At 33.8% G+C, this 24,354-nt stretch overlaps 1 protein-coding gene and 1 pseudogene across 1 annotated transcript in view; both read right to left on the bottom strand.

The window, feature by feature from the left end:
• Positions 1-8,155: 8,155 nt before the first annotated feature.
• LOC115853933 (tubulin alpha chain-like 3) lies at positions 8,156-13,940 on the bottom strand (annotated as a pseudogene).
• Positions 13,941-14,106: 166 nt separating this feature from the next.
• STK31 (serine/threonine kinase 31) overlaps positions 14,107-24,354 on the bottom strand; it is an 84,866-nt gene continuing 74,618 nt past the window's right edge. The window contains exon 22 of the mRNA XM_030856962.2: positions 14,107-14,409. Coding sequence (XP_030712822.2) covers positions 14,248-14,409 — 162 coding nt within the window. The 3' untranslated portion in view covers positions 14,107-14,247. The remainder of the gene's footprint in view (positions 14,410-24,354) is intronic.

The raw sequence follows: 24,354 nt of genomic DNA on the forward strand, positions 1-24,354 counted from the left end.
AAAGAATCAAATTTAAAATAACCTCTAAGCATGACTTTAAACACTACCATACAGGAAAAAAGGTCATTTAATGGGGCATAAAATTTATTATTTGCTTTAAAGAAAAGGCTGAAAATTCTTACAGAAGCCAAAAGAAATGATCTGGGTTTTCCTACTAAAGCAAATTGTTATCACATATTTATATGCTATGGCTGATGCTTATGCGAACTTGAAAAGGATATATGGAAATAAAATTTTGTGAATCATAAATAGAATTGCAGGAGATGATGCAAGCCATGACTCAGGCAAGTACAATAATCATGATCAAAATTATGCTTGCATTATTCATATACAGTTTGTCACAGCAACTGTAATTTGCAGTTACCAGTTAGTTGCCATAAATGGAGCTGATATCAGATAAAAATAAATCACGATATTCAAGGAAAAGCAAGTAAGTGTTAAAATATTCATATGTATAATATTTTGGGGCAGTTACAGAAACACGATGGTAATAACAAGTACCTTAGTAGAAGTTGTTCAAGAAATATTTTATGTTTCCAATTTAATTCTTTCAGCAGCTATTAATCTTCCTCTAAATGAACTAGTAATGTTAAAAAAAAAAAGGTGCAGGGAGAAGAAAAAAGGGGAAAGAGGAGATAGGAGAGAAAGGAGGAGGGAGAGGGTATACAAGACAGGTATGCAATATAAACATTACTTACCTTTTAAGGAAATGAAGAATAGTAAAGACCTTCAAAGTCCAAGCCCTTCAGGCTATATGTATATAATGACTCTTCTTCCTTGTCAAGTACAGTTGAAAGAACACATGTAAAAGCAGTATACAGGGATAATACAAAAAGTTTGTCAATAGTTCAATTCTTGAGCTAAGTAATTTTGTGGTCTTGTTTCTCTGGTATTTCTCTTCTTTCTGTAAAATATGAGTCCTTCTAAATGTTTGTTCTTATCTTCTCCCTTGATGAATTTTTTTTACCATCTTAGCTGAAATTCAAAAGAATGACATTAAATTCTTTGAGAACATCTCTACCTAAACTAAAATTTTCCCAAGACCTTTAACTCTGAATAGCTTTATTTTATGAAAAAGACTACTATGTTTCATAGACTGCTTGTCAAATATTCTCTCCTTTAAAAAAAAAAAAAAGACTTTAAATTGGAAAACCCTTCCCCTGGTTATTCCAGTAGACAGTTTGATTTACTTGACCATACAATTGGATTCTTGCCTCCATGATTTTATTCTCTGGTATGAAGAAACAAATTGACATTTGATGACATCTAATGTAGAGAGAAACTGAGGATTCCTTGAAGGGGAAGAAGAGAAAGCAATTTTGGTTAAAATGGATTTCAACAAATTAGGCTCTACTTTCTTTTAAAAATGACTATATTCTGTTTTCCAACTAAAAACAGCAAAATATTTTCATCTGGGAGCTATTTTTAAACTATGAAGTATATCTAAAGGTAATCATCTTATCGTTAAAATTAAAATGAATAAGCATACTTCTTAAAGAGTAGATTTACCAATTCCTACAAAATAACCTTCAGTAAAAGTTTCAAATCACTCTTTAAATTTATCATTCAACTAATATTTTTTGAATGTCTGTCATTGTGCTAGGTATAGTCCCAAACCTTATAGAGTTTAAAGAAATACATACATTAATCAAATAATCACACTAAAGAAAAATTATAGTTTTGATGAGTTTTCACTGTACAAAAAAGTCTGAAAATTTCTATTTCCATGACTAATTTAAATCTTCTTAAAATTATCATTTCAAACAGCTAGTAACAAACATATTTGCTGCATAACCCAAAACTTCTGACTCGGAGGCTGTGGAGTAAGAAAGTCAAGTTCCAGGTAAGAGAAATTGTGGCAAAGACATTTTGAACAATGAAATAAATATATAACCTAAATTACTTTACATCTTAATGGAGGAGAAATTTACTGTACCCTCACTCAAAAAAACAAAACAAGTCTGATTGCATTCAGAAGTTACCTTTACTACAACCTTCCTTACAGATGCCTATCCCAGGATGTGATAGGTCCAGAGCTACACCTTGTGGCCATATACATACTTACAAGAGTTCTAAGCCTTTCAGTGAAATTTAAGTTACTCCTCTGTTAATCAAAAATAAGCGTTTCTCAGGAAATGTCATATTATTACTTGAAAATTGGGGGAAATTTTTAAATTTTTATTTATTTACTTTTTTCTGTTCTTTTTCAAATTCTTTTCCCGTTTAGGTTGTTATAGAATATTGAGATAGATAACGAACCAGGACCTACTGTATAGCACAGGGAACTCTGCTCAATATACTGGGGGAAATTTTAAACTCAATAAGAAACAAATATAAAAATATTAAGGTAGGTAAAGAAAAATTATACGGTAAAGTATAGCTACGTTAGTGATATACCTTAAATGATGACATATGAATAGTCACTGTAAAATTCTTTTAACTTTGCAGTATGTTGGGAAATGTTAATGAAATGTTGAAAAAATGAAGAATTTTTAAAAATGTTTCATTACCCTTATATTTCTCACAAGCACATTTTTAGGTATTGTTTCCCATATGTATGAGCATTATGTGTGTGCCTTCATAATTTATGCTTGTGTAGCAGTCTATTATACTGATGTACAATGAATTATGAAACAATTCACTTGTTGAGTATTTATTCAGTTTCCAATTGAACATTTATGTATGTGTAACTTTATTTCTGTTAAATCATGTTCCTAAGACAAAATTTTAAGACTAGTATCATTAGGATCAAAGGAGAGAATCATTTTCATGGCTCATGAGACATAGGATCAAACTACCATCTACCAACTTCACACTGCTTTCGTAAATGAAAACCAGCACCAATTTAGCTAATATCATAGGACCTTGCCATTTTAATATTTTGCTGCTTTACTAAGCATGAAATCTGCTTTTATTCAGAGGTCAATTTACACTTCTTTGATTTTTGAAAAAAAATTTACATATTTATTTCTGCATTTATCTACTGGAATCTTAATAATTTTCTTATAAATTTGAATAATCACTTTATGCGTTATAACTATTAACCCACTGTCTTCTAAACTCATGCAGATTTTTCTGGACAGCTCTCATCCTGTATTTTTACTATGTTGATTTTTATATATTTTCATCTGTCAGTCTCAACCTTCATGATTTCTTCAATCAATTTAGAACTAGGAGATACATTATTGCTCCACACATATTCTAATTTTTTTGTTTTAATCTATACACATTCAATGAAGAGAGTAAAGGTCCCTTTAAGAAGGGACTAGGAAAATAAATGAATAAAATGTGGCTGGTAAAATTCTCCTAGAGCACTTTTTCTAAATCTGGTCCTCCCAGAGTAGCTACATCAGACATAATTATGGGTACTTGTTATAAATATAGATTCCGAAGTCCCATCTCTGACATACTGAGGCAGAATCTCTGGGTACGGACATTGGGAAACTTGAATTTTTTAAAAAGATTATCAGATGATTCTTATGCAGATTTAGGCTTGAAAGTCACAAACCAGGAGAAAAAGCAGGTGACTCACACACAGTTGGATTAGTAGAAGACAACAAAGCAACATAAGATGACTGACATTCAGGAATCCCTCAAATATTTATTGAATGAACATATATGTGTATTTTTTCTTATATAATAGCTTTTTGAGGTATAATTCATGTACCATAAAATTTACCCTTTAAAAAAAGTAAACAATTCGGTGGTTTTAGTATATTCAGAGTTGTGAAACCATCGTCACTATCTAATTAGAGATTATTTCTATCACACCAGAAAAGGTCACACACCCATTAGCAGTCATACCCTCTACCCTCCACCTCCATTCCCAGGCAATTACTAATCTAATTTCTGTCTTTATAGATTTACCTATTTGGAACATTCCATAATGCCCAGATATGAAATGTTCAGATAAATGTATGCAGTCTTCTATGACTGAGTGTTTTTCACTTATGCTTTCAAGGTTCGTCCATGTTGTAGCATGTATTAATACTTTATTCCTTTTTATTGTTGAATAACATTCCATTGTATGAATATACCACATTATGTTTATCCATTCATCAACAGATGGATATTTGGATTATTTCCACTTTTTGGCTACCATGAATATGCTGCAATAATTGTTCAAGAACAAGGTTTCTGTGTAAACACAGGTTTTCATGACTAATAAGTAATTAGCTAGGCGTTAAATTCCCAGGTTGTATGGTAATTCCATGTTTAACATTTTGAGGAACTGCCGAACTGTTTTCCAAAGCAGTTGTACCTCTATACACTTCTACCAGCAGTTCCACTTTCTCCTCATCCTCCCCAACATTTTTCATTATCTGACTTTTTAATCGTAGCCATCCTAGTGGGTATGAAGTTGTATCTCATAGTTTGATTTGCATTTCCTAAATGACTAATGATGTTGAACATTTTCTCATGTACTTATTGGCCATTTGTATATCTTCTTAGGAGAAATATCCGTTCAGAGCCTTTGCCCATTTTTAATTGGTTTGTCTTATTATTCAGTTGTAGGAGTTCTCACACTAACTACAAGTGCTTTAGCAGATACATGATTTGAAAATATTTCCCCCATTTTGTGGATTGTCGTTTCACTTTCTTGATAGTGTCTTTTGAAGCACAAAATATTGTAATTTAATGGAAACTCTCCTGGGCTTCCCTGGTGGCACAGTGGTTCAGAATACGTCTGCCAGTGCAGGGGACATGGGTTCAACCCCTGGTCCGGGAGGATCCCACATGCTGCAGAGCAGCTAAGCCCATGTGCCACAGCTGCTGAGCCTGCACTCTAGAGCCCGCAGGCTACAACTGCTGAGCCCACATGCCACAACTGAGGAAGCCCGCGCGCCTAGAGCCTGTGCTCCGCAGCAGGGGAGGCCAACGCAGTGAGAAGCCCACGTACTGCAACGAGGAGTGGCCCCCACTCACTGCAACTAGGGAAAGGCCTTGCGCAGCAATGAAGACCCAATGCAGCCATAAATAAATAAATAAATAAATAAATAAATAAATAATAAATAGAAACTCTCAATCCTATTCCATGGATCTACATATCTATCCTTACGCCAGCACCCACTGTCTTGATTATCACTGCTTTATAGTAAGTTGGAAATTAGGAGTGTGATTCCTCCTATTTGTTCTCCTTTTTCAGTATTGTTTTGGCTATTCTGGGTCCATTCCATTTCCACACGAATTTTAGGATCAGCTTGTTAATTTCTGTAAAAACAGAAGCAAAGATTTTGATAGAGACTATGTTGAATCTCTAGGTAATTAAGTATTACCAACTTAACAATATTGTCTTCTGATGCATTAATATATCTTGGAGTTTATTTAGGTTTTCTTTACTTTCTTTCACCAATGTTTTGTAGCTTTAGTATACAAGTCTTACACTTCTTTTGTTAAATTTACTAATTATTTTTTATGATATTGTATACGAAATTGTTATAAAAATTTATAGGCTGCAGAAATGTAATTTATTTTTATGTAATGACCTTGTATCTGCAACCATGATGAACTGATTACTTCTAAAAGTTTTAAAATGGATTTCTTAAGATTCTCTGTGGACAAGATCAAGTCATCTGAGAACAGAAATAGTATTACACCTTTCTTTCCATCTGGATGCCTTTTATTTCTTTTTCTTGTCTAATTGTCCTAGCTAAAACCAATAGTACAATGTCCAAGAGAAGTGGCAGGAGTGGAGGCCTTGACTTGTTCCTTATCTTAGGAGAAATCATCCAGTCTTTTACCATTAAGTATGATGTTAGCTATGAGCGGTTTTTTTGGTTTTTGTTTTGGCTGCGCTGCGTCTTTGTCGCTGAAGGCAGGCTTTCTCTAGTTGTGGTGAGTGGAGGCTACTCTGTTGCAGTGTGCAGGCTTTTCATTGCGGTGGCTTCTCTTGTTGCGGCGCACAGGCTCTAAGCACGCCAACTTCAGTAGTCGTGGCTCACGGGCTCTAGAGGACAGGCTCAGTAGTTGTGGCGTAGGGGCTTAGTTGTTCCACAGCACGTGTGATCTTCCCAACCCAAGGCTCGAACCTATGTCCTCTGCATTGGCAGGTGGATTCTTAACCACTGCACCACCAGGGAAGCCCTAGCTATTAGTTATTAATGATACTATTTATCAGGTTGAGTAAACTCTTCATTATTAGTTTTTTATCATAAAAGGGGTATTGGATATTGTCAAATGCTTTTTCTGCATCTATTAAGATAAGATTTTTGTTTTTATTCTATTAATATAGTATATTACATTGATTTTCAAATATTAAACTGGCCTTGCATTCTTGAGATAAATCCCTGTTGTTCATTGTATGTTGCTAGATTTAGTTTGCTAGTATTTTGTTGAGAAATTTTGCATCTATATTCATAAGAGATATTGATCTATAGTTTTTATGTGTGTGTGAGATCTTTGTCTGGTAGAATTCACCATTCAGTCACTTAGCTTGGGCTTTCCTTGGTAAGAATTTTCTGATTTACTAATTCTTTCTCCTTATAGGTCTATTCAGATTTTCTTCTTCTTGTGCCAGTTTTTCAGGTTTGTGTCTTCCTAGGAATTTGTTCATTTCATCTGGGTTATCTATTTGTTGGTATAAGTGCTTCCTTACAATCTCTTTTACTTCTCTAAGGTCTATAGTGAAGTCCCTTCTTTAATTACTGATTCTCATAACTGGAGTCTTTTTTTTTTTTCTTGGTCCATCTAGCTGAAGTTTTTCTCAATTTTGTTGATGTTTTCAGAGAACTGACTTTTGGTCTCAATTTTCTCTATTGTTTTCCTGTTCTTTATTTCATTTATTTGTTTTAATCTTCATTATTTTCTTCCTTCTGCTTGCTTTTGGTTTAGTTTGCTCACCATTTTATCGTTTCTTAACTAGAGAGAAACTAAGGCTGTGTTAGGTTAGTGATTGACATCTTATTCCTTTATTAATATAAGCATTTACAGCTATAGATTTCTAAGCTCTGCTTTAGCTACATCCTGTAAGATTTGGTATATTGTGTTTTCATTTTCCTTCACCTCGAAGTATTTTCTAATTTATGCTATTTCTTTCTTTGATCCATTGGTTATTTAGAAGTGGTTTTTCTTTTTAATTTCCATATAGTTGTGAATTTTCTAAATTTCCTTGTTATTGATTTCTGATTTCCACTGTGATTAGAAAACAAACTTATGATTTAAATCCTTTTAAACTGTTTTGAGACTTGTTTTATGATTTCATATATAGTCCATCCTGTAGACTGTTCCATGTACACCTGAGAAGAACATGCATTCTGCTCTTTTGGGGTACAGTGTTTTAAAGTTGGCCTTTAATTTACAGTGCTGTTCATTTCTTCCATTTGTTTATCTTCTGCCTAGTTATTCAATCCACTATTAAACCTGAGGTAACAAAATCTCCAATTGTTATTGTTGAATTGTCTATTTCTCTCTTCAATTCTGTCAAGTTTTGCTTTATATATTTAGGACTCTGTTGTTAGATGTATATATGCACACATCTTTGTGATGTATTGACTTTTTTCCATTACAAAATATTTTTTATCTTTAGTAATAACTTTTGCCAAAGATTATTAGTGTAAGCACTACAGTTCTTTTGGGTACTGTTTGCATGGTATATCTTTTCCATCTCTCTACTCTTAATCTATTTGTATCTTTGAAACTAAATTGGGTCTTTTAAAAAAATTCTAATTCTTTAATCAATGTAATATATACTGTATATATTTTATATATATATATGGAAATGACATTAATAAACTATATGTGCAGTTTTCTACCTCATGTACAGGAAAGGAAACGTATAAACGTTGCACAGGATTTCACAGTCTGTTTAAAAAGCAAAGGATAAAGCCAGGTTTCCATTCTCTCTCTCTCCTTCTCACACACACACACACAAAGTGATCCAGTAGTTCAAAGGACTCCAAACCTTAGAAGGGTCACAGGTAGTAGTGCTGAATATCACTGATAGACAAGGAAATATGTGCTCATTGTTAATATTGAGCCATCTGATATAGTGTGAAATTTAGGGTCTTGCCTAATTTATTTTTTCTTCTAATCAAGGAAGCTCTACCTACTAACTGTATAATGTCTTAAAAAGAAAGCATAACACTTTAGCTTATTCATTTTTTTAACCAATCATATTTGCATCATAAACTTTACCCCACTTGCTTACAATCCTTCTCTAAGGCTGCCAAATCTTCCCCTGGTGTCTGAGAACTCCCACACCTCTTCTGATATACCGAGGTAGAAACACCCTCTTGGCATACATGCAGTCAAACCTGTGGTCTAGTAGGGTTAAGGCCTTCACAATTGCTGTGCTGTTGCTCAGCATGCAGATAGCCTTCTGGACTTCAGCCAGGTTAACTCCTGGCATCACCACGGATGGCTGATTGTTGATGGCCACCTTGAAACCATTTGGAAGCCAATCTATAAACTGAACAGAGCTCCTTGACTTCATGGCTGCAACTGTTGCATTCACACCCTTGGGAACAACATCCCCTTTGTATAGCAGGTAGCAGGCCATGTACTTCCCAAGTTGAGGATCACACTTAACCAGCTGGTTGGAGAACCCAAAGCAAGCAGTAGTGATGTCTGAAATGAAGAGCTGCTCCTGGTAGCTTCTGTCAGCAGACATGATGGGGGAAAGGGTTGTCATGGGGAAATATATTCTCAGATACGGTACTAATTTGTTCTGGAATTCAATTAGGTACCCATTCAAAGGCCCTTCAAACCAGAAGCAAGCAGTAACAGAAGACCCGTCAGCCTACTAATGCTAACAGAAGAGGTAGCATTATACACCAAGCATATGATGGCATATGTCACAGATGGCTTCATTGTCCACCATGCAGCTACAGTCTGTGTGCTCTTAGAGCTGTAAGACTCTACAGCAGTGAAGATACTGAAGGCTGAATATACAGATAACTCAATTTAGTCTTCCTGCTACATTCTATCATGAGCCACTCTATTAAGAGAGATGTAAATCCTGATTCAATGCTTCCTCCAAAGCTTCAGAAAGTCAGAAACTGTTCTGCCAGCTTTCTGACGCTCTCTAGTTGAAGGCAGACAATCTCTGACCCCATAGTGACCTCAGACATAGTTGTTACCACTACCCTCCTTTCTGCTAACATGCTGCTCTGGGTAAGAGTGACTGGTACTTCCCTGTATGAATCCCATCTCTAACAGTTGGTTCTAGGTTGGGAAGAGCGCTCTGGGCACATGATTCCCAGCTCTTGTCTCACAAAAGATGCATTCATATGCTCTATTTTAGCATTTTCCTACTGATCCTTTTTACTGCCAAGAATGACGCCATCTGGCTGAATTCCATACTCTAAGCAACAGAGTTTCCAGCACGTGCCCTCAATCTAGATGTCAGCTTGGCCAATATGAATGCAAAGGCACTCACTCCCTCATGCTAATCTGAAGGTGTCACCACCACTCTGTGGTTATGACATTAAAACTGCATCTCTTATAGACAGCACATAATTTGATCATATTTTAAAATATGTTTTTCCAGTTTCTATCTTTTGACTGGAAAATTTAATACACTTGTACTTAATGTAATTACTATAGCAGATTTACAGCTTTCATTTTGCTGTTTGTTTTCTGTATGTCTTGTATCTTTTTTCTCTGTATCTCCACCACTGTCTTCTTTATTGTTAGGTATTTCTAGTGTACCATTCCTTTGTTGTTTCCTCTACCATACTTCTGATTTTCTTAATGGTTGCACCAGTTATTACAATTAAAATCTTAACTTAAATCAATCTAGTTTGGATTAATACCAACTTAATTTCAATAGCAAACAAAAACTTTGCTCCAATATACCTCCATTTTCTCCCCTCTCCTTTGTCAGAAAAATTACATCTTTCCACATTATAAGGTCATTAACAGAGTCTTATAATTAATGCTTTATGCAGTTTTCTTTTAAATCAGATAGAAGAAAAGAGTTACAAACAAAAATACATTAATACTGTGTTTTATATTTACCCATGCATTTTCCTTAACCAGTGCTCTTTGTTTTTGTGTGTGAACTGAAGTTACCATGTGCTTTCATTTCAGCCTGAAAGACCCCTTTTTTGTTTTTGTAGGGCAGATATTCTAGTAACAAATTCTGTTTATCTAGGAATGGCTTAACATCATAAATCTAAATCTTAATAACTCCTTCATTTTTGCTGGATATACAATTCTTGTTTGACAAGGCTTTCTTTCTTTTAATGCTTTGAATACATCATCCAACTGAATTCTAGCCTCCATTTATTTCTGATGAAAAATCAGATGTTGCTCTTATTGAGGATGCCTTGTGGTCAGTAAATCATTTCTCTCTTGCTACTTTCAAGATTCTGTCCTTGGTTTTAGCTTTCAGTAGTTTGATTATGATGTGTCTAGCTGTGAGTCTCTTTGAGTTTATCCTACTTGGAATTTGATGAGCTTCTTATGTAGATTTATGTTTTCTGTCAAATTTGGAAATTTTTCAGCCATTATTTCTTCAATATTCCTTCTGTCCCTTTTTCTTCTCTCCTTCTAAGACTCCCCATTATGCTGTTGGTATGTTTGATGGTGTCTCATAGGCCTCTTAGTCTCTTCATTTTTCTTCATTCTTTTTTCTTTCTGTTCCTCCGTCTAGATGACTTAAATTGACCTACCTTTAAGTTCACAGATCTTTTCTTTTGTTAACTCAAATCTTCTGTTGAGCCCCTTTCATGATTTTTTTATTCTGGTTGTTGTACTTTTCAGCTCCCTAATTTATATTTGGTTCTTTCTTATAATTTCTATCTCTCTATTGGCATTCTCTATTTGGTTAAACATTATTCTCACACTTTCCTTTAATTCTTAGAAATGATTTCCTTTAGTTCTTTGAACATATTTTAATAGTTGATATAAAGTCTTTATGAACTTAAAGTCTGATATCTAACTTTCTCTAGGACAGTTTTTATTCCTTGCTTTTTTTCCTTGCATACAGACCATACTTCCCTGTTTCATGCCTCACCTTTTTTTTTTGCACAAAACTGGACATTTTAAACATAGCAATCTCCAACTTTGAAAATCATATTCCCCACACTCACCAACACAGAGATTGTTATTGCTAGTTGTTATTGATGACGATGATGATGTTTGCTTAGTGATTTTCCTGGACTAATTCTGTGAAGTCTGTATTCTTTTCATGTGCAACTTAGCTTCATTTGACAATTTTTGCCAGTGTTCTTGTTGCTTTTATGGAGGAGTAGATCTTCAGAGGTCCTTACATTCCAGAACTGCTTCCACATGTAGTTTTGATGGCAGAAGATATGGTTATACTAACAACTAAGAAATGATAAAGCATGTCATTTGTTGAGTTAAAAGAGAGATGCTAAAAGGAAACTTAACAAATACTGACATTTAAATATACAGTGAAATGACTTAGCACTGATACTATGAAATCTATGAAATGGACCAGAGGTTCCCCACAAATTTCTTTTGAGGAACAGTTTATACTCTTAATTCTCTCCTTTTCAATACTTTGATCTAAAACAAGATGTTTTCTTTGCCTCAATTACTTTAATGAAATATGCCATCCTTGACTTTTCTTTATTTCCATTATTTCCCAAATCATTCTCTCTAGTTAGCTATTTTATTCTAAAATAAACATGACTGTGTGATTCAGCTGCTCATAAATTTATAAGAGTCCCATCTCTTATAAGCAACTCATGACCCTCTATAATCTGTCCCCAAAATACCTTCTTAAGCTTTTTCTCTCAGCTACCCCATGAATATCCTATACTCCAGCCAAATTCTTGCCCTTTCCCAAATCTACCCTTTGAGCTTTCTTAATTTCCTTTGTATGGAATACCTTTTTCCAGTTCTAAGTAAGCAGAATACTACCGCACCTCTAGAATGAGTCAAACAGCTATCCTCCAAACTTATATTCCACTCTTCCCTTCCTCTTCTTTGTGAAGACATACACTTCATTCTTGTAGCTTATTACATACTGCATTATTCTCAGACTGCCCACAGGGCCGTGAACACATTTTTTTGCCTCTGTATTGCCCTTATACATATATACACATATCTCAAGAAACATCTGTGGCATTGAAGAGACACATGAATTTGTCTCTTTCCGCCACACATTAATACTTGCCATTTTAAAACAAGAAATAAAAATAAGTACTATCTAACTTGGTATGCCACAAAATCTGAAACTCTAGTTTCACAAGAGAGAAGTTGCTAGGTATTATGTGAAAAAACGGAGGTCTCATTGTCAATTTTGGTATATGCTGGCTAAATAAAACTAAACAGGTTTCCTTTCTGGAAAACATTTTAGAATCTTTACCCTCTAATATGCATGATCAATCTCCAATTTAGCATTCATTATTTTCCAAACAACTAATCACAGAATTCTTTTTGTAATGAACATCCCAAGGGACTAGTGTTCATTCAGGAGAACACATTTGGAAAATGATAATTCTTTATTTAAAATAGTGAGTATAAGTAAAGTGATCTATTCTTTGCCCTTTTAAATTATCCAAGTTTATTTTAAACCTAACTTCTGTGTCTTTATTACTTAATCAGGTAGAATTAAGTTCTGCTATAAAACAAGAAACCCAAAATGGAACAATAGCTTGAATGTGTGGCAACAGTTCTCTTTAGTATGTATTACAATGACTTAACAGTGCTTGTTAAAACACAGATTGCCAGGCTCCACCCAACCCCAGAGATTCTCATTTAAAAAATCTGGAGTGGAGCTGAGAATCTGCATTTCAAATAAGCCTCCAGGTGATACTGAGGCTGCTGATATAGGGATCACACTCTGATGTAAGGGTTTATTCTCTCAAATAACATGAAATCTTGAAACTAGTACAAAGGCTCCAGAATTATTAGGAACATCAGCTCCTTCTAACTTGCTGCTCCATCATCCTAGTTTCATGAGTTTCCTCAAGGTCACCTCATGATCCAAGAAGACTGCTCAAATTCTAACCACCACGTTAACTTCTAGGCAATAGGAAAGGGGTAAGGGTGAAAGGGCACATCTCCAAGCTAAGTCAGCTCCTTTTAAGGAGTCTTATTTGCAAAAATTTAGTCAAAAAGCTTCAACTAATAGAGAAGATGCTAAATGTAGTCTTTTAACCAAGTACACTGCCACCCTGAATAAAACTGCTATGTACTACTAAGGAAGAAAGAAAGACTAGATTTTGAATAGGCATCTAGAGACTCTAACATATTACTTTAGTCTACATACGCTTCAATCACCAAGTCCGACAGAACTGCCTAACTATTCCATAAATTGGACCCGTATGTTTCATCACTGTTTCTTTCTCCTCTGTACATCTTATTTTCATCGCTGCTCACCTACTTTATCATAATATCCTTCTGATCAGTCTCTCTACCACTTAACCTGGTAGTAGGTATAAGACAGATTTTGAGGGAGCTAAAGCTGTTTAAAATTCTTCAATGGCTCCACATTTCCTATAAAATTATAAGGTATGAGCATTTTATTACTTCATATAAAGCCCTCATCTACCTATATGACTATTCCCTATTAAACACACAAACTGTTTCTCCCTTCAGTGCTTTCATCATGCTTTCTCTGCTAGTAAGATACTCTTGATCGTCCTTCACCTTCACCACCCATCCTTTATGATTTAACTAAGGTAGTTTCTCCTCCAGAAAGCTTTCCATGACACCCCTCTTCCATAAGATGAGTATCCCTCCTGTGTAATCACATAAAAGCTCTGTCCAGAACTATCATTAGATATTCTATACTGTATTATGAAGATCTGTTTAGATCTCTAACTTTCTCAATAGATTTATGTGCTTTTTAAGTGTAAGGACCACGTTTAACTTATCTTTATATTCCCAAAACTGGGTACAAAGCATATGCCAACTATCATCTGTTAAACAAAAGTATTACCCTTCATAATGAGCTGGCCTACATACTGGAAATCTGTGTAGGAGCTGTCCAACAATCTAATAACCTTTTCTATTACAAGTAACATAGTCGTACTATACAATTTCAAAAAGTAACTACAGACAGAAAATCCTCCTTAACAACTCTAGTTAAATGAAATTTCAAAGTATACAATTTTTTTGCATAACCAAACATCTTTTATTTTCACAACTGGAATACCAAAGACACACCCAACTAGCTCCAGAACACTCCCAGATTTTTTTCTGTTTATTTAACCAAACTAAACAAAGTTTTAAAAAGGAACATCTGCAACAACAAAAGAATATTAATCAATCAAAGCTGGCTTCACCATATCTTGTCTTTTCCTTATCTTTATCCAAGTTCTCCACCTTTAATTATTCTTCCTCTTTTTTGGGGGTGTATTCAGTATCTTTTTCTGAGTTTGGAGTTGATTTCCCCTTTGGTAGCAAGAAACATTCAGCATTGAAAACTTGCTCAGCAGTCATTGAACTTCTACAATAGATCAAGCTACAGAGGAGGGATTTGACATTATCGTCCTGTAAGAAAAAAGATGTTACAAAACAAAAATAAAATCAAACCAAATGAATGAAAGGACAAACTTGTAATAAGTAAGGATTATCCAATTCAAAAATACTTTTAATCAATGATACAGAGCTAAAATCAATTTTTCCTATTTAGGTTTTTAAAAAATTTTTACCAAACTCAACTGGCTTTTATTGGAAAGGGATTAATCCAGTATTAAAACAATGGAATCAAATTACAGGGAAATAATATAAAAGGAAAAAGAAAAGAATAACAACTGAAATTGATCAAAAACAAGTGAAATTTTTTTAAAAAAACTGTATATTTTCCTTCTTTTTTAGGGCACTAGTCAGAATTTGACACTATGAAAATTTTACACTGAAGCTCCTCTGTCTGGAAGGGTAGCCTAACCTTTACTTTGTCAACTGCTTCTGGTTTCATCTGTGAAATGACCTCCTCTTGAAACATTTCTACCATCCCTAACACATTATCATCATTATTACAGAAGCCATATTTTATTATGTACCACAACTTCGAAGAATGTTATTCGTGTTATCACATGTAAATAACATTATAATGTTCCTCTTCCACTAGTTCCACCTCCCAAAGTATGCTTTTTTTCTTGCTCCCTATGATGAATCCAATCAGAGCACATTTCACACTGAATAAAAATCACCTATTTATTGGTAGTGTCCTCATTAGACTCTAAGATGCATAAGACCAGAAACCTTAGTTTCTCACTTCATCCCCAACAACAAGCACAGTGTCAGGGATATAGCAGGTATTCAGTACACATTTGCTAACTGAATGAATGCCAATGCCCATACTGAATTCTACAGAATATGTTTTTAAACGTATTTAAAGATAATACCTTTAGTAAGTATAAACTGACTAAAAATTACAAAATCTAAATGAAAAAAACTAGCACACACTCTTGAAAGCCACAAAAATAGATTTAGAACAAGTAGAAAATCATATCATGTTCTTGGACAAAAAGGATCTCATCAGTAATGAGCCAATTTTTAAGTTAATTTATAAGCTTTACCTGATTCCAATAACATACAATCAGTTTCTCCCTCTTAGAACTAGATTAGTTAACTGTATAGATCTTTTGTAAGAATGGTAAGTGAGAACAGACATGAAAGTTCTGATAAAAAGTATCAAGAAGGAAGAAACTAGCCTTTCCAAGTATTAAAAGATATCATACAGTCTGTAAATTAAAGGAATATGGCAAAAGAATACGAATAAACACACCAATGGAACAAACAGAAAAACTAAAAATACACTCTTGTACAAATAAAATTTTATTATAAGAAATACAACATTTCTAATGGGAAAAGGGGATAACTTTTTAATAAAAGGTACTGGGACAAATGGACCCAATGGAAAAAAATAAAATCAGATCTATTCCTCACACCAAACACCAGGATAATTACAAATGTATCAAAAATCTAAATGTATAAAATTATCTGATTACTAGGAAAAAAGTTTTCTCAATTCCCAAAAGTAACTATAGACAAAAAATTTCTACCTTAAGGTTATCCCTCTCGCAAATTATAAAATATTGTAAAATTATAAAACACAGCTAAAGAACAAAAACAAAAGCAATCTCTAAATGTCAAAATTAAACAAATGAACTATGTATCAGGTAACATAATCACACAGAAAATTATTTTAACTGACTTTAAAACAAGTATTTTGGCTATACAATCATAGTGGGATAAGGATCTAGTGAGATACATCCTAAAGAAAGACCTTCAAAGAAATGTTAAAGTGTACTCAATAACCTTACTGTTTCTAATAATATCACTGTTATTTTCAAACTATCAAATTTATTTCAAGATGAAGCAATTATGTAATTGTTAATATCATAAAAATGAATATTAGTATAAAAGGAAAGAGGGAATTTGTAATTAAAATTAAGTAAAAAGCCTATAATCTTGAATTTTATTTGGAAATATATATACAAAATATGCATTCATTTTTCTTTTTCTAAAACAAAAATGAACTTCCAATAACAATTAACAACCTTTGCAACCCATATTTTTGTCTCTAAATTTCCTGCTAAAAGGATACCAGCTTCCTTGGGAAAATGGCTAATTCCAGTCATTGGGCAAAGAATGTACAAGATAATAAGGGACATCTTATGCAAAAAGCAAGTTATAAAAGACAATTCAATTTGCGACAAAGGTCACAGGATCCATCTTGAATAGGGTTCTCAACAAATTAGAATTTGAGCAAAATACTTTTTTAAATGACTTCAACAAATTGAGACACATTAAAATATGTTTAAATCCACAAGACTATAATCATACCATTAAAACAAAATTTTAAAATTTGATTGATACCTTTTAGAGGTTGCCAAGACACCAACTAATTTTTCTCAAAATTTCTCTCCCTGAACGAACTAAAATGTAGGGTAACCCAATAATTGTTGAGACAAAGTTTATCAAAACATTTCAATTAATAAACACAGATGCAATAACAGAACTGGAAAATCACCAGTATTCAACAAAACGAAGTATCTAGAGGACCATCACTAAATGATGCTAAAATCACTAGGCAGTGAATGGAAAAATTAAATAATGAATGGAACAGTTTAAGAAATAATGAATGAAACAGTTTAAGAGATCTTTGAGATAATATGAAGCATACCAACATTTGCATTATAGGAGTCCCAGAAAAAAAAGAGAAAGTGAAATGAGTTGAGTTGAAAATGTATTTGATGAAATTATGGCTGAACACTTCTCAAACCTGAAGAAGGAAACAGATATACAGGTACAGGAAACACAGAGGGTCCTTAACAAAATGAACCCAAACAGACTCATACCAAGAGGTATCAAAATGTCAAAAGAGAAAGAATTATAAAGGCAACAAGAGAAAAACAAAGCATCACATACGAGGGAACCCACATGAGACTATCAGCTTATTTTTCTGCAGAAATTTTTCAGGCCAGAAGGGAGTGCAATAGCATATTCAGAGTAATGAAAGGGGAAAATCTTGAACCTAGGATACTCTACCCAGCAAGATTATCATTTAGAATTGAGGGAGAGATAAGGAACTTCTCAGATAAGAAAAGCTAACAGTTCATAGCTTAAAGATTTTTCTCTAAATGGAAAAGAAAAGGCTGTAACAAGAAGAAAGAATCTACAGGATAGGAAAAATCACATTAGTAAAGGCAAATATATAGTAAAGGCTGGGGATAAACCACTTAAGCTAGTAAAAAGATTAAAAGACAAAAAATTCTAAAAGCAACTGTAACTACTAAGAGTTAAGGGATAAACACAAAGATGTAAAATATGACATAAAACATACAAAATGTGGGGGAGGGAAATAAAAATATAGATCTTTTAGAACCTGTTTGAACTTAAGTAACTACCAGTTTAAAACAAGTAGATATAGTTATAGGTCAGCATATATGTACACCATGGTAACCACAAATCAGAAACCTTCAACAGATACACAAAAACTAGAAAGAAAGAAACAGAAGCAAACTACTAAAGAAAATCATCAAACCATAAGGGAAGAAACAAAAAGAAGAAATAAACAGAAAAGAACTTCAAAAGTAACCAGAAAAAAGTAACAAAATGGCAATAAGTACATACCTATCAATAATTACTTGAAGTGTCAATGGACTAAATGCTCCAATCAAAAGACACAGAGTAGCTGACTGGGTAAAAATTAAGGCCCATCTGTATACTGCTTACACAGAACTCACTTCAGAGCTAAAGAAGCACACAGACTGAAAGTAAGTGGATGGAAAAACGGTATTTCGTGCAAATGGAAACAACAAAAAACTGGTGGTAGTAACTGTCATATCAAGACAAAATAGACTTTAAAACAAACTCTGTAACAAAAGACTAAGAAAGGCATTATATAATAATAAAGGGATAAATACAAAAAGAGGATATTACACTCATTAACATATATGCACTCCACACAGGAGCACCTAAAGATATAAGGCGGGAGAAACTGACAACAATACAGTAACAGTAGGGTACTTTAACACCCCACTTACATCAATGGACAGATAGATCATCCAAACAGAAAACCAAGAAGGCCACAGTGGTCTTACATGATACAATATATCAGTTAGACTTATTAAATATCTCCAGAACATTCCATCCAAAATCACCAAAATACATGCTTTTCAAATGCACATGTAACATTCTCCAGGACAGATCACAAGCTAGGCCACAAAACAAGTCTCAACAAATTTAAGAGGACAGAAATTATATCTAGCATTTCTTCCAATCACAAAAGAAGCTAGAAAAAAATTACAGAAAAAAAAATGGGAAAAGTACAAATATATGCAGACTAAACAACATGCTACTAAAAAACCAAGGAATAAAAGAGGAAATCAAAGAATAACTCGAGAAGTGAAAATGGAAACAAAACCTTCCAAAATCTATGGGATGTAACAAAAGCAGTTCTAAGAGTGACACTTATGGCAATGAAGACCCATCTCAAGTAACAAGAAAAATCTCAAACAACCTAACCTACAATCTAAAGGAATTAGAAAAAGAACAAATGAAGCTCAAAGTCAGTAGAGGAAGGAAATAATAAATATCAGAGAGGAAATAAATAAAATTTAAAACTAATTAATGAAACCAAGAGATGGTTTTTTGAAAAGATAAACAAAACTGACAAACCTTAAGCCAGGTACATGAAGAAGAAAAGGGAGAGGCCCCAAGTAAACAAAATGAGAAGTGAAAGAGGAGAAATAACAACCAATACCATAGAGACACAAAAACAACAGAATACTACAAACAGTTTTATGCCAGTAAATTGGACAACTAGAAGAAATGGACAAATATCTAGAAACATAAAACCTAGGAAGATTGAGTTGGGAAGAAATAGATAATCCGAACAGACTAATCACCAGGAGTGAAACTGTAATTTAAAAAACTCCCCATATACAAAAATCCAGGAGTAGACAGCTTCACAGGTGAATTCCACCAAACATACAAAGAAGAGGTAATAACTGTCCTTCTCAAACTATTCCAAAAACTTGAAGAGGATGGAACACTCCCAAATTCATTCTACAAGGCCACCACTGCCTTGATACCAAAACCAGACAAACACTCTATGAAAAAAGAAAATTACAGGCCAATATCTCTGATGAATGGAGATGCAAATATCCTCAATAAAATACTAGCAAACCAAATCCAACAATATATAAAAAGGATCATATACCGTAATCAAGACAAATTTATTCCAGGTATGCAGGGTGGTTCAATATTTACAAATCAATCATTATGATACACCAGATTAACAAAAGGAAGGATAAAAATCACATGATCATCTCAGACACAGATAAAGCATTTGACAAAAATTCAACATCCATTCAGGATAAAAACTCTCATCAGAGTTTGTACAGAGGGAGCATATCTCAATGTAACAGATGCCATTTATGACAAATCCACAGCTAACATCATACTCAACAGTGAAAAGCTAAAAGCCTTCTAAAATCAGGAACAAGACAAGGATGACCACTCTCACCACTTCTATTTACAATAGTATTGGGAATCCTATCCATAGTAATCAGACAAGAAAAAGAAATAAAAGACATAAATTGGAAGGGAAGAAATAAAACTGTCACTATTTGCAAATGACATAATACTATATATACAAAACTCTAAAGTCTCCACCAAGAAACTATTAGAACTAATAAAGGAATTCATTAAAGTTGAAAAATGCAGGATTAATATATAGAAATCTGTTTATTTCCTACACACTAGTAACGAAGTATAAGAAAGATAAAGCAAGAGAACAATCCCATTTAAAATCACATCAGAGACTTCCCTGGTGGTCCAGTAGTAAAGAATCGCCTTACAATGCAGGGAATGAGGGTCAGGGAACTAAGATCCCACATGCCACGGGGCAACTAAGCCCACGCGCCACAACTACTGAGCTTGTGCACCTCAACTAGAGAGCCTGGATGCCGCAAACTACAGAGCCCATGCACTCTGGAACCCGCGCACCACAACAAGAGAGAAGGCAGCATGTCACAACAAAAGATCTCGCATGCCTCAACAAAGATCCCACGTGCTGCAACTAAGACCTGATGCAGCCAAAAAATAATAAAATAAATAAATAATAAATCTTTTAAAAATAAATAAATAAAACCACATCAAAAAGAATGAAATACCTTGAAATAACCTTAACCAAGGAGGTGAAAGACCTATACTCTGAAAACTATAAAACTCTGATGAAGGAATCTGAAAATAATACAAAGAAGTGGAAAGACATACTATGTTTTTGGACTGTGAGAATTAGTATTGTTAAAATGACCATACTACCTAAAGCAATCTAGAGATTAAATGTAATCCCTATCAAAACACCTATGACGTATTTCACAGAAATATAACAAATAATCCTAAAATTTATGTGGAACCAGAGAATAACCCAAATTGCCAAAGCAATCTTGTGAAAAAAGAACAAAGCTGGAGGTGTCACACTCCCTGACTTCAGACTATACTACAAAGCCACAGTAATCAAAACAGCATGGTAATGGCACAAAAAACAAAGACATAGGTCAATGGAACAGAATAGAGAGCCCAGAAATAAACCCATGCACATATGATCAATCAATCTACAAAGGAGGCAAAAAAAAAAAATACAACGGAGAAAAGACAGTCTCTTCAATAAGTGGTGCTGGAAAACTGGTCAGCTACATGTAAAAGAATGAAATTACAACATTCTCTAACACCATATACAAAAATAAATTTTAAATAGATTAAAGACCTAAATGTAAGACCTGAAATCATTAAACTCCTAGGGGAAAACATAGGCAGAACATTCTGTGACATAAACCCCAGCAATATATTTTTTGGGTCTATCTCCTAAAGCAAAGGAGATAAAAGCAAAAATAAGCAAACAGGACCTAATTAAACTTAAAAGTTTTTGCACAGCAGAGGAAATCATTGACAAAATAAAAAGACAACCTACTTAATGAGAGAAAATATTTACAAATGATATGACAGATAAGGGGTTAACATCCAAAATAAACAAACAGCTCATACATCTCAACATCAAAAAAACAAACCCATTTTAAAAATGGGCAGAATACCTGAAAAGACATTTTTCCAGAGAAGACATACAGATGTCCAAGAGGCCCATGAAAAGCTGCTCAACATCACTAATCATCAGAGTAATGCAAATGAAAACGAGACATCACCTCACACCCATCAGAATGGCCATCATCAAAAAGAGCACAAATAACAAATGCTGGAGAGGGTGTAGAGAAAAGGGAACCCCCCTACACTGTTGGTGGGAGTGTAAATTGGCACAGCCACTGTGCAAAACAGTATGGAGGTTCCTCGGAAAACTAAAAATAGAACTACCATATGATCTAGCAATTCCATTCCTGTGTATATATACAAAAAAAATGAAAACAATTCAAAAAGATACATGCACCCCAATGTTCGTAGCAGCATTATTTACAATTGCCAATATATGGAAGCAACATAAGCGCCCACTAACATATGAATGGATAAAGAAGATGTGGCATATATATTCAATGGAATATTACTCAGCCATAAAAAATAATGAAATTTTGCCATTTGCAATAACATGGATGGACTTGGAGGGTATTATGCTAAGTGTAACAAGTCAGACAGAGAAAGACAAATACTGTATGATATCACTTATATGCGGAATCTAAAAAAATAAAACAAATTAGTGAATATAAGAAAAAAGAAACAGCATCACACATATAGAGAATAAACTAGTAGTTACCAGTTTATTGGAGAGGGGAGGGAGGAGGGGCAAGATATTGGTAGGGAACTCAGAGTTACAAACTACTATGTATAAAATACATAAACTACAAGGTATATTGTACAACACAGGAAATATGGCCAATATTTTATAATAGCTATACATGGAACATAACCTTTAAAATTGTGAATCACTATGTTGTACACCTGAAAACTCATAATACTGTACATCAAATATACCTCAATAAAAAAATAAAGTGAAAATGCAACCCACAGAATGGGAGAAAATATCTGCAAACCATATATCTAATAAAGGACTTGTATCTAGAATATAACTCTTACAACTCAGTAATATAAAGATAACCCAATTTAAAAATGATCAAAGGTTCTGAATAGACATTTCACCAAGAAAAAAAAATATATATATATATATATACACACACACAAACAGCCAATAAGGAAATGAAAAGATGCTCAACATCGTTAATCATCAGGGAAATGCAAATTGAAACTACAACGAGATGCTACTTCACACCTACTAAGATGGCTAGAAGCAAAAAGTCAGGTAAAAAACAAGTGTTGGGGAGGATGAAAACTTGGAACCTTGCCTGATACACTGCTGATGGAAATTTGAAATGGTTGCAGCCACTTTGGGAAACAGTCTGGCAGTTCCTCAAACAACTAAACACAGAGTTACAGCTTGACCCAGAAATTCCACTCTGAGGTACATACCCAAGAGAAATGAAAACATATGTCCACAGAGAAACCTGTATACCAATGTTTACAGCAGCATTATTCGTAATAGCCAAAAGGTAGAAACAACCCAAATGTCTATTAACAGACAAAAGGATAAATAAAATGTGGTAAATCCACACAATGGAATATTATTCAGCCATTAAAAGGAGTAAGTACTGATACACATTAAAACTTGGATAAACCTTGAAAACAGTATGCTAAATTAACGAAGCCAATCATAAAAGTTTACGTATCATATGATTCCATTCATATATATGTCCAGAATAGGAAAAATCTAGAGAGACAAATAGTACATTAGTGGTCATTTAGGACTGGTGTGGCTGGATAGTGACACAGAGTGTCCATAACTAAGGAATATGGAATTTCTTTTTGAGGTAATGAAATGCTCTAAAACTGACTGTGGTGATAGTTTGCATGCATCTTTGAATATACTAAAAATCACTGAGTTGTAAACTTTAAATGGGTGAACTGTAAGGTGTTTAAGTTATTTCTCAATAAAGCTATTTTAAAATGATTATAAAACTTCACTGAAAGACATGCCATATTTCATTTAACATAAGGGACATTAAAACACTAAGGAATTAAAATATTCCCAATAAAACTATGAACCATGATAAAAAGACTTCGATTATGAGAAATAGCCTAACTTCAGAGATAATAAATTGTTTTAAAAAATAGTAATACTGGGACTTCCCTGGTGGCGCTGTGGTTAAGAATCCACCTGCCAATGCAGGGGACACGGGTTCGAGACCTGGTCCAGGAAGATCCCATACACTGCGAAGCAACTAAGCCCATGTGCCACAACTACTGAGCCTGTGCTCCTAGAGCCCACAACCCACAACTACTGAAGCCCGCACGCCTAGAGCCCATGCTCCGCAACAGGAGAAGCCACTGCAATGAGAAGCGCACGCACCGCAATGAAGAGTAGCCCCTGCTAGTCGCAACTAAAGAAAGCCAGAGCACAGCAACAAAGACCCAATGCAGCCAAAATAAATAAACAAATAAATAAATGTTTCTTTAATAATAATATTGTATTTATATTTGAAAGTTCCTAGAAGAGTAGATCTTAAAAGTTCTCATCACACACACATACAAAAATTTGTAACTGTTATGGTCATAGATGTTAACTAGACTTACTGTGGTAAGCATTTTCACAATGTATATAAATATTGAACCATTATGTTGAATGCTTAAAGCTAATATAATGTTATATGTTAATTATACCCCAATTTTAAGAAATGAAAAAAAGAATCAATTTTTGCTACATGATATATGTACCTTTGAATATAATTAAAACTACTTATGTAATTAGTTAGAACAAAAAATATTAGTAATAATAATAAAATCTATCTTACAATCAATACAAGTAAAATAATAATTTCCTAAACAAATGGAGAGCTATTATTTTCCCAATCACAAAAATAGTATATCATTAAGATAGCAATTCTCCTTCAAATTAACCTATAAATTCAATATACTTTCAAA

The sequence above is a fragment of the Globicephala melas genome, chromosome 9 (genome assembly GCF_963455315.2).
Source record: "Globicephala melas chromosome 9, mGloMel1.2, whole genome shotgun sequence".
Taxonomy (NCBI): Eukaryota; Metazoa; Chordata; class Mammalia; order Artiodactyla; family Delphinidae; genus Globicephala; species Globicephala melas.